This window comes from Heterocephalus glaber, unplaced genomic scaffold (genome assembly GCF_053883595.1).
Source record: "Heterocephalus glaber isolate CG9 unplaced genomic scaffold, H.glaber_assembly_v1.0 deba00001608, whole genome shotgun sequence".
In the NCBI taxonomy this organism is placed as follows: Eukaryota; Metazoa; Chordata; class Mammalia; order Rodentia; family Bathyergidae; genus Heterocephalus; species Heterocephalus glaber.
In genome coordinates, this window is record NW_028258379.1 from 34,467,956 (window position 1) to 34,479,769 (window position 11,814).

Below are 11,814 nucleotides of genomic sequence, written 5' to 3' on the forward strand. Positions count from 1 at the left end.
TATATTTAATTGCTGTGTTTACTTCTTTGTCTGAGAAATGTCTGTTCATTTTGGATGCCCATTTTTGAATTGGGTCTTTGAATTTGGGGGGGGGGTCTGATTTTTTTCAGTTCTTTGCATATTCTAGTAGACCTTTGCCTGCGGTGCAGCTGCTAAATATTTCTTCCCACATTGTAGGTTCTCTCTTAGCTCTGTTGGCAGTTTCTCTTGCAGTGCAGAAGCTTTTTAATAAGATGAGATCCCAGTTGTTGATTCTTTGTGCTAGCTCCCATGCTATCGGAGATTTGTTCACAAAGTCTTTTCCTATGCCAATGTCATCAAGAGTTCTACCTAACTTATCTTCCAGCAAGTTTAGTGTTTCTGGCTTAATATTTAGATCTTTAATCCACTTCAACCTTAGTTTAGTGTGCGTAGTGTGCAGTGATAGGTATGGGTCTAGTTTTAATCTTTGGCAGGTTGAAATCCAGTTTTTCCAACACCATTTATTAAATAGGCTATCTTTCCTCCAATGAGGGTGGTTGGCTCCTTTGTCAAAGATGAAGTGGCTGAGTATGTCTGGAGTTGTTTCTGCATCTTCTAATCTATTCCACTGATCTTCGGGTCTGTTTCTTTGCCAGTACCATGCTGTTTTTATCACAGTAGCTTTGTAGTATAGTTTCAAGTTGGGGATTGTGATGCCCCAGCCATGTCTCTGTTGCCTAGAATTACTTTTGCTATTCTACGTTTCTTCTGCTTCCAAATGAATTTTTGGATTGTTTTCTCCAGTTCTGTGAAGTATACTGTTGGAATTTCAATCAGCATTGCATTGAATCTATATAGTAGTTTTGGAAGTATGGCCATTTTCACTATATTGGTTCTTCCTACCCAGGAACAAGGGATATCTTTCTATTTTCTTATATCCTCTTTGATCTCCTTTTTCAGAGAGCTGTAGTTTTCAGGGTAGAGGTCTTTTGCTTCCTTTGTTAGGTTGATTCCTAGATATGCTATTGTAAAAGGAATTATTTCCCAAATTTCTCTCTCCATGGGTCTGCTATTTGCATATGAGAAGGCTATTGTTTTTTGAGTGTTGACCTTGTGTCCAGCTACTCTACTGAATCTGTCAATTAGGTCTAGTAGACTTTTTTTTTTTTTTTTTTTTGGTACCAGGGATCGAACTCGGGTCCTTGCGCTTGCGAGGCAGGCGGCAGAACCACTGAGCTAAATCCCCGGCCCAAGGTCTAGTAGACTTTTGACTGAGGTTTTTGGATCTTCTATGTAAAGTATCATATCATCAGCAAATAATGAAAGTTTCACTTCTTCCTTTCCTATCTTTATTCCTTTTATTTCTTTCTCTTTCCTAATTGCTATGGCTAATGTTTCCAGAACAATATTGAACAGGAGTGGTGATAGTGGGCATCCTTGTCTTGTTCCTGATTTTAGCATGAAAGTTTTCAGTTTTTGACCATTTAGTATGATGTTGGCTGTTGGTTTTTCATAGATAGTCTTAATCAGGTTGAGATAAAGCCCTTCTATTCCAATTTTCTGTAGCATTTTTATCATGAATGGGTGTTGGATTTTGTCAAATGCTTTTTCTGCATCTATTGAGATGATCATGTGGTTTTTGTCCTTGACTCCGTTAATATAGTGTATTACATTTATTGATTTATGGATGTTGAACAATCCTTGCATCCTTGGGATAAATCTGACTTCGTCAGGGTGTATGATCTTCTTGATGACACTCTGTATTCTGTTTGCCAATATCTTGTTGAGGATTTTTGCATCTATGTTCATTAGGAAGATTGGTCTGTAGTTCTCTTTTTGGGTTGGGTCTTTCCCTGGTTTTGGAATCAAAGTAACACTTGCTTCCAAGAATGAATTTGGAAGTATTGCTTCCCTTTCAATTTCCTTGATGAGTTTAAAGAGTAATGGTGGTAGTTCTTCTTTAAATGTCTTGTAGAATTCAGCAGTGAAGCCATCAGGACCTGGGCATTTCTTTGTTGGTAAGTTTTTTATTACATTTTCAATTTCATTCATTGTTATTGGGGTGTTTAGAATTTCTGTATCTTCTTCATTTAATTTTGGCAATTTGTATGTATCTAGGAATCTGTCCATTTCTTCTGTGTTTTCCATTTTATTAGAGCACAGGTTCTCAAAGTAGGTACTGATGAGTCTCTGAATTTCTGCTGGATTTGTTGTGGCTTCACCTTTTTCATTCTTAATTGCATGGATTTGAGCCTTTTCTTTCCTTTTTTTGATAAGGTTGGTTAAAGGTTTATTGATTTTATTTATTCTTTAAAAAAACCAACTCTTTGATTCATTGATGTTTTGTATCGTTCTCTTCAACTCCACTGCATTGATTTCTGCTCGGATCTTTATAATTTCCTTTCTTGTATGAGCTTTGGGTTTGTTATGTTCTTCTTTTTCTAGGAGTTTGAGGTTCTGCATTAGGTTATTTAACTGATTTCTCTCTGTTGTCCTAATATGGGCATTCATTGCTATGAATTTCCCACGTAGAACTGCTTTCATTGTGTCCCACAGATTCCTGTATGTTGTACTGGCATTATCATTTACTTGTAGAAACTGTCTAATTTCTTCTTTAATTTCCTCTGTCACCATTGGTTGTTCAGGAGGGTGTTGTTAAATTTCCATGTATTTGTGGGAGTTTTGCAGTTTATGTTATTGATCTCCAATTGTATTGCACTATGGTCTGATAATATACAGGGGATAACTTCGATTCTTTTACATTTACTTAGATATGTCCTATGAGCTAGCATGTGATCTATTTTGGAGAATGACCCATGTGCAGCTGAAAAGAATGTGTATTCTGATTTTGTGGGGTGGAACACTCTGTAAACATCTATTAAGTCCATTTGTTCAATAGCTTGGTTCAGTTCTAGAATTTCATTGTTAATTTTTTTCTAGTTGATCTGTCTATTTGTGATAGAGGGGTGTTGAGGTCCCCCACTACAATTGTATTAGTGCTTATTTGGTTTCTCATGTCCATTAATATTTGTTTTGTATAGTTGGGGGCATTCATATTTGGTGTATATATATTTAAGATTGTCATCTCTTCCTCTTGGATTGTTCCTTTCACAAGGATGTAGTGACCATCTTTGTCTCTCTTAATTAGTTTTGGTTTGAAATCTACTTTGTCTGCAAATAAGATTGCTACGCCTGCTTTTTTCTGGGTTCCTGTCCCGTGGAGAACTGTTTTCCATCCTTTTACTTTCAGTCTATGAGTTTCCTTTTGAGTTAGGTGTGTTTCTTGTATACAGCATATTGCTGGGTTTTGCTTCTTAATCCATTCTGTCAGTCTATTTCTTTTGATTGGTGAATTGAGGCCATTAACATTGATAGTTATAATTGAGAGATACTGACTCATCCTTGCCATGATGTTTTATTGTTGTTGGCTCTTTTATTTCTTATTTTCTCCCCTTTCGCTTTAGTGTCTTACCTTGTGTGGTGACTTCTCTCTGCTGGGCCTCATGTAGTTGTGACCTTCATTGTCTTTTTGTAGGATATTGTTTAGAATTGCTTGCAGGGCTGGTTTGGTGTTCATGAAATTTCTCAGGTGTTCTTTGTCATGGAAGTATCTAATTTCCCCATCGATTTTGAAAGATAATTTTGCCAGATACAACAGTCTAGGTTGGAAGTTATTTTCTTTTAGGGCTTGAAATACTTCACTCCAGGCTCTCCTTGATTTGAGGGTTTGTGTTGAGAAATCTGCCATGATTCTGATTGGCTTTCCTTTGTAGGTGATTTGTTTCTTTTCTCTAACTGCCTGTAGAATTTTGTTCTTCTGTTGGGTTTCTGGGATCTTGACTATATATGTCTAGGTGTAGATTTTTTTTGGTCATGGCTGGTTGGAGTTCTATATGCCTCACTTATCTGTACGTCCAATTCTCTACCTCTGTCTGGGAAGTTTTCTACTATTACTTCTGTGAACAGTTTTTTTATGTCAACTGTACTTTCTCCTGTTTTCTCGTGGACTCCGATGAGTCTTATGTTATTCTTCTTTGCATCATTTAGCAGCTGTTGGATTGATTTCTCATAGTCCCTTACTATCTTTAAGAAATCTCTGTTTTCATGGTCCTTAACCGCAATCCTGTCTTCTGTATCTCATATTCTGTCTTCAGATTCTCTTAGTCTGCTCTGCATTCTTTCAATGGAGTTTTTAATCTCTTGAATATCTGTTTGAATCTGTTTCATGTTTTCCATTTCTTTCTTATGCTGGGCATTCATGGCTTCCAGCATGTTTCTGATCTCATCTATTTTCTTATCAGTTTCTGCTCTGGAGCTTCTAATCATGTCTTTCATTCTACTTACCATGTCTGTATTTATCTGGGAGATTATTTCTGCTTTGAATTTTTCTAGAGCCTCATGCATCTGCTTTGTTACTTCCTGTGCTATCAGTTCAGGGTGTCCAAGTGGTTGCTTGTCAGACTTTTCCACCTCATTTCCCCCAGAATTTCCTTTTTGTGGCATGGAAGCCTGTGTTTGTGTGTTGTTTAAGTGTCTTCTCATTTTTGTTTTTGGTACTGTCTTTGGTTTAATTCCTGGGTTGATATTTCAAAATTGCTTAATATAGGTATCTTTATTGCTTGTGTTTAGAACCCTTGTGGAATGATTGCTTTTCAGAGGTGTCTTCTAGATATAGCTTGTGTTTGGCTATTTTATTTTCCTTATACCAGGAAGGAAAACGAATTAGATCAATCACAACATTTAGCCCAAAAGACATAGTCAGCAATACCATAGCATCAAGCACAGCTTAGAAAATGACATCTATTATACATTTTTGATTCTCATTTACACTTTCAGTTTCTCACACCAGAAAGACTATTGGTATTTACACATGTGTGTCCTATTTATTTCACTTTTTAGTGTTGTTTTAATTTGTAAGTCTCTAATGGTCACAGATGTTGTACAATTTTTCATATGTGTAGTGGCCATTTGTGCTTCTTCTGAGAAGTGTCTGTTCATTTCCCTTGCCCATTTTTGACTGGGTCTTTTATTTTGGGTGGTCTAATTTTTTGAGTTATTTATATATTCAAGATGTGAGTCCTTTGAAGAATAGCTGGCAAAAAATTTTAAAACTGTATTTTTATATCAATATTTACAACACACATTATCCTCTACAACCACTTACACTATAATGAAAAAATTAATTCACTTTAAAAATGTAAAAGAAATACAGAGGTTTAAAATGTTTTTAATTGAGAAAACATGTTTGAAGACCACCTTTAAAATGTAGCACATGTTCGGCACTAATGGAATGGTCCTAGTTCTGACATGTAATTAGCTGGTGGATTTGCATAAGCTCGTAACTTTTGGGTCCCCACTTCCTCATCCATAAAACTGGAATAGTAACTATTTCATGGGGTAGTGTGACCACAGATGAGACGATACATGTAAAGTTTCCAATATAGTTCCATGTACCAGATGAACACTTTTTAAATGCTATTGTTCTTTAGCTTCCACAGTGCCTACCTAGTAGTTCAGTGATGGGCTCTATCAGGAAATCAAGGTGTGCTTGGCAATATGAGGAAAAGCTAACGTTACATTATATATTCTTTTTAACACATAATTCCGTACTATTAACTAGAAAAAAAAAATCCTTACTAGTTTAAACCAAGGCATCAGACAGAGATAAAATACAGCATAAAAATTTGCAAGAGCTAGTTGGGTCAATTCACATTTAATTAGCACCTATTATATACAGGATACCACACTGCACTATTTTATACCTGTTATTGCGTTAAATCTTTACAATAGCCCTCTGAATTATGTGGTTTTGCACAGATTTTACAGATGTGGCAATTGATCAGGGAACTAAGCATGCACAGCCCTCATCTTGTAATGGAAGCCCAGCGTAACACCCTTGATCATGTTCTGTACGTGACTGCAGATTGTGCGAAAAGTACCCAGTTCCTTTCTGTTCCCCATCATTTGTCAATCCCGAGCCTCTTCTTCTTTCCAAGGAGATTCAGTTCTGCCTCCATGAACTGTTTCTCCTCTGCAGTTCTGTCTGCCATGCCTCCCTGCCTTGGAAGCAGCCAACTATGGACTGAGGCCTCTACAGACTGTGAGCCAAATAAACCTTTCCCCCTTTAACTTTGGGTGTTGGGTATTTTGTCTCAGCAACAAGAAAAGTAACTAAAACAGAGCATGTTATGGTTTGTGTCTAGATGTCCCCTCAAAGCCTCATGTGGTCATAGGTGGAGCTTTTTCAGAGGTGGCTAAATCCAGAGTGTGTGAGGCTGGGATTAAGGGTATGTGATTACTAAACCAGTCCACTGATTGGTTTGGCACCGCCCAAATCCCAGTAGCCTTGATAGAGTACAAAAGGGGCAGAAAGAAGCTGCTGAGGCCCTTTGTTTGCTTGCTTTGCCACCTTCTGCCTGCCATGAACTGTTTCTCCTCTATGATACCAGTCTGCCTGCCATGTGCCTCCCTACCTTGGAGCCAGCCAATTTATGGACTGAAACCTCTACAAACTGAGCTGAATAAATCTTTCCTTCCAGGCTGGGGATTTAGCTCAGTGGTTCCGGCAACTGCCACACAAGCGCAAGGTCCCGAGTTCGATCCCCAGTACCAAAAACAAAATCTTTCCTTCCTTAACTTGTGGGTATCTTGTCTCAGCAACAAGAAAAGTAACTAAGACAAAGCATATATTCATTTTATAATTTAAATGAACAATTAAAATAGATGAAAGTGTTTTAAAGTATACAGCAGCTGGGTGTGATGGTGCATACCTCTAATCCCAGCACTTAGGAGGGTGATGCAGGAGGAATGCCTTGAGTTCAAGGACAGCCAGTGCTATATAGAGAGTTCAAGGCCAGCGTAAACTAATAGAAAGAACTTCTCTCCAAAAAAAAAAAAAAAAAGAGAACCATCTAAGAAACTGAATTTGGTAGAATTCTCTTCTCCATATGCACCAAATTTTCTGTCCCACATTTGTGGCTAATTTAAATTTCTACATGTAATCAGAAAGTTTTATTACAGCACTGTCTTAGATGCTTTCCTCATCACTGAGATACAATACTCGACACTTGCAACTTAAAGGAGAGGTTTATTTTGACACACAGTTTGCAGAGATTTCAGTCCATGATCCACTGGCTCCAAGGCAGGCTGGCATGGCAGAGAGGCATCACAGATAAAAATGTGCTCTTATCTGGTGGCAAAGCAGAACAGGAAGAGAAGAGGTGGGGAGGAAAATAAGCCTTTCTAGCCACACGCTCATTGACCTGCCCCTTCAGCCTAGACCCTATGTCCTAACAGCAATCGGCTCTAAGCCACCATAACCCACTTACCTTCCAAAAGCTCCACTTCTGAGTGCATGATTGAGGCTTTGTGGGGACATCCAGATATAAATCATGACATTCCACCTCTGGCCCCCAAAAGATTCATGCAAACCTCTTTATGCAAAAGGCAGTTAGTCCATCTGTAAGAGTTGCCACGCCCTAACAGTTCCAGCATTGTGGAAAAGTCTAACTCCCAAGTCTCCTCTGAGACTCAAAGCTATGAGACTCTTAGCTGTGAGCCCCTGTAAAAATCAAAACTAATGATAAACACTGCCAACATACAATGGCACAGGGTAAACTTTCCCATTCCAAAAAGTAGGAACAGGGAGATAGAAAGGAATGGAACCAAAGCAGGACCAAAATCCAGAAGGGCAAACATTAAAGCCTGTAGCTCCATGTTCAGTGCCCCGGGATGTGAGTTCCAAATGGTTTGGCTGGCCCTGTCCCATGGCAGTGCAGTTGGGTCCAGCTCTCATGGATTCTCTCTTGGGCTGGCTCTGCTCACTCTTGTGGCTTTCATGAGATGTTCCATATTCTTGGCTTCTTCAACTTTCTGGGGTCTCCACTATACTTTCGGCTTCATACCCTGCCCTCTCGGGGGCTACAATGCCTGGGCTCCCAGGCCTTCATCTGAAATCTTGGTAGAAGCCTCCATGACCACACAACCCCTGCATTCTGCCTCTCTCCAAAGCTAGCACCATGTAGATGCTAGCAAGTTCTGGTGCCAACTTGAGCAGTAGACAGACCTCCTTGACTCTCAGCTGCACACCCCTCAGTGTCTTTACCAGGATGACTGAACACTATGAAAGGAGGCTGTTCTTGAGCACAGTTCCCTGGAGCTCTCTTCTCAACGCAAAGTCTTCCACTTTTACAATTGTAAGCCTTCAATGGGTGAGGCTTTGTTGAATTCTAACATGTTCAGGACATTTTTCCAATTCTCCTTATCCAAAGTACTTGGCTTCTTTTTAATGCTAATCTTTTTCGCAACCAAGTTCTTTTCTGCTCCAACTCTGCTGACTCTTCCTTTTTGAGGAAAATGAAACTTTTAAAATGGGCTTTTTGCTCCTGATTTTCAGTACAAACCCAGCTAAAAGTTACAAGCAGTGTTGATCCTACAGCCTGAACATCAGACTGCCTTGAAATTTCTTCCACCAGATTACTTAGCCTACCACCTGCCTGGCAAGGTGGTGCATGCCTGTAATCCCAGCACTCTGGAGGCTGAGGCAGGAGGATCACCACTGAGTTAAAAGCCAGCCTGGACTACATAGTGAGACCCTGTTTCAAAACAAAACAAAACTTTGAGGGCTGGGATTTAGCTCAGTGGTTCTCCCGCCAGCCTCGCAAGCGAAAAGTCCTGAGTTGGATCCCCTGTACAAAAAAAACAAGTACAGCAACATTTTGGGCCGGGGATTTAGCTCAGTGGTTCTGGCTGCCTGCCTCACAAGTACAAGGTCCCAAGTTCAATCCCTGGTACCAAAAAAAACAAAACTTTGAATCTTTGTATTTTTTTTCAGTTATAAAAGTGATTGGAATCAACTACTGTTAAGAGCAAATTAATTTGGAACCCTAACTTTGAACAGTTAATATCTAGATATCACATCCAGATTTATCTTAACCCTTAACACAACACACTAAAATTTAAAAATAGCAATAGAAAATATTTACTGCTTTGACATTATCATTTTAGTTGTCAAAACCCATTCTTTCATGGAGAGTAAAACAATCCTCAGACTAAGTGTAATCATAAATTATTTTGTCAATGACTCTAAAGTCAAATTATAAAATTCAAATATCACCACTTCTGGAGCTGGGTGTGGCAGTCCACACCTATAATCCCAATACTCTGGAGGCTGGAAGATTGCAGTGAATTGGAGGCCAGTCTGAGCTATATAGTCAGTTCAAGGCCAGACTAAACTACATAGTGAGACACTGTCTCAAAAAACAACAACAAAAAAAAAAACAACAAACACTTCTGATTTCCCACAAGGATCAAATAAAACCACACACACACACACACACACACCCACACACACACACCCCTAGAACAATGCCCAACATAAATTAATGCTTTAGACACATTAACTGCCTTCCTCTTCATCTTAAACTATGGCATGTGTGACTGTCAACTCTGATGCGTTAACTTCATTGGATTAAGAAATGTAAAGTTAGTAAAGTTTGCTGTTGGGAGTGTGGAGTGGGTCGTGGAAGTGTGGTCTTGGGTACTATATATGCTCCCTCACCTGTTTTTTTCTGGCACTGTTCCCCAGCTCTGCTTAGCTTCACTCCACCAACCCCTTCCACCATAAGTTTTTGCCTTGGAGCCTACTGACCAGGTACCTTATTTCCTGAAACCGTGAGCTAAATTAAATCTCTCAACTTTTAAACTGTGGATATCAGGTACAATGAGAAAGCTAATGGAGAATGTTATGAGGAAAGCATAGGTTTAAGAATTAAATAGATTTGAGTTCTCACTGTAATTACTCACCAGCTATGTGACTTGGGTCAAATTATTTAACTCCACCATTAAACAAAAATGCCTACCTTTAAGATTAATGTGAACTCATTAAAGATATTTCATAAATGTCCAGGGCTGGGTACATAGCTCAGTGGTACAGTGCTTGCTTGCCTAACACCTGCAAGACCCTACTTCGAGCATCAGCACAACAACAAAAAAAAAAGTCCAACCTTCATCTTCAAGATCATCTATTCATCACTGTACCAAAGGCACAGAATCCTAGGTTGTTGAATTCAAAAATATCTATCAGAATCCCTATTTTCTGTAAAGAATCACACTTACACAATACCTTAACACAGTACATGACATACAGTGTGTACACCATGAATGTCTATTGAACTCAAATGGATTACTACGTCCACTATCATCTGGCTAATCGTAGCAACCTGGACTACCATGATGTGGGATTGGCTCCTCAAACTAGGGCTCTTTAAACGTTCCTGTGTATTCTCCCTAGTTTAAGTCATCTACTTACTGATACATTATACATTTATACATGTTCCTTCACACAAACAAATGTAAGAGTCATAACAAGTTGCTACCACAATTTAAGCTTTTCTATTGTGAAAGAGGTGGAGAGGCTGTCATTCCATTCTTGTCAAACACAAAGCAGAATAGACTAAGTAAAATACTACACGCTCAATCCACAGATGCAAATACAGCCCTATGAGGTGAAGTGAAATATGCGTGAAATACCTGTAAGACCCTGAGTCAACTCACTGCCTCTGGGTGACATGTAGAAAACAGGCTTTTAAAGCTTCTGAAAATCGCAGCTTCAGAGCTTTTGCAACACTTGCTTTTACGATACCACGTGAAGCAAAAAGACATAACTAGCCTCCCAGCACTGCTAAGACCACACAACCATTCACAGGCTGGGAAGCACAAACAGGCCTTGTAAACATATAATCAGGCAAACCAGGCAAACCGGCAAAGGAGGCCTTCATCTAACCTTCTTCCAGATGGCAATCGTTCTACTGAGACAAACCAAGCAAAAGCAGGGTGTGCAAGCTGCCGACTCAAAATAAATAACCGGAGATTTTGACATCCCAGCGGTCCTCTTCATCTTTAACCTTTCCGGAATGCCAATCAATGCAATAGGGTCTGCTTCGGCGCCCCGTGACCCCTGTATCCCAAGGGGCAGGACTGGTCACCTCCTTCCCTGGGCCCTTTTCAGCCCCTCCATACACCCCGAAGCACTGACTCAGTTGTTCCCATAACTGATGTGTGTAGACTCCATCACGTCTGTTAAGTTTCTGGAACACGCGATCTAGGTGTGCAGACAGACCAAACAACACTATCGCGTATCCCCGAGCCCTGCTACACTTGGGTCCAAACAGTTCCCAAGGGGGGGCCGAACGTCATCAACCCCGGCGACAGCCCTTCAGATCGCCCTCGGGAAGGGAGCGAATCCCGCCCGGCCGGACGCCAGCAGCTCTTACCCATTTGTCCAGAGGGACCTGGGCGAGGGACCCGGTGCCCTGATACAGGTCCAGGCTGAGCTGCTCCAGGCTCAGCTTCTCCTGCAGGAAGTGGCCGAGGTACCTCTGTAGGAGGTACCGACAGGCCCTCTTCTTGATGGACTCTGAGAACGGCCAAGGCATGGTGACGGCTGGCTGCTGAGGCTGAGGGCGGTGGCTCCGGCCTCGAGTCCCGGCCAGTGTCCCCAGGCCGCGGCGGGGTCTAAGCCCAGGGCGGCCCCAGCATGCCGGCACAGCGCCGCCGTCCCTCAGGGCGACCCCATCGCCGGCGCCGCGCCGACCGCGCTAGGCCCGGCGGGGACCAGGCGCTGAGGAGCAGCCGTCGCCTCTGCCAGGGAGATGTGCGGTCCTAGTTGGCCCAGAGAGAGGGTGCAAGACACCGTGAGGGGAGGCGACAGAGACTGTGGCAGAACCTCCAACGCCGCCGCGCGACAAATTTGTTGTCATCTACGAGGCGCGCTCCCGACCGTGGGGACGCCCCCGGCGCGTTCGCGAGACCCAGACTTCCTGCGTCAGGTCCGCGCCGGCGGAAGTGACGCCA

The 11,814-nt window shown here is 41.2% G+C and overlaps 1 protein-coding gene across 2 annotated transcripts in view; it reads right to left on the bottom strand.

The window, feature by feature from the left end:
* The window catches only part of Atg2b (autophagy related 2B), an 81,779-nt gene extending 70,036 nt beyond the window's left edge, over positions 1 to 11,743 (bottom strand). For both annotated transcript variants that reach the window (XM_004836995.4, XM_004836993.4), the window contains exon 1: positions 11,235 to 11,743. In XM_004836995.4, the coding sequence (XP_004837052.2) occupies positions 11,235 to 11,396 (162 nt within the window). In that variant the 5' untranslated portion in view covers positions 11,397 to 11,743. The remainder of the gene's footprint in view (positions 1 to 11,234) is intronic.
* Positions 11,744 to 11,814: the final 71 nt, after the last annotated feature.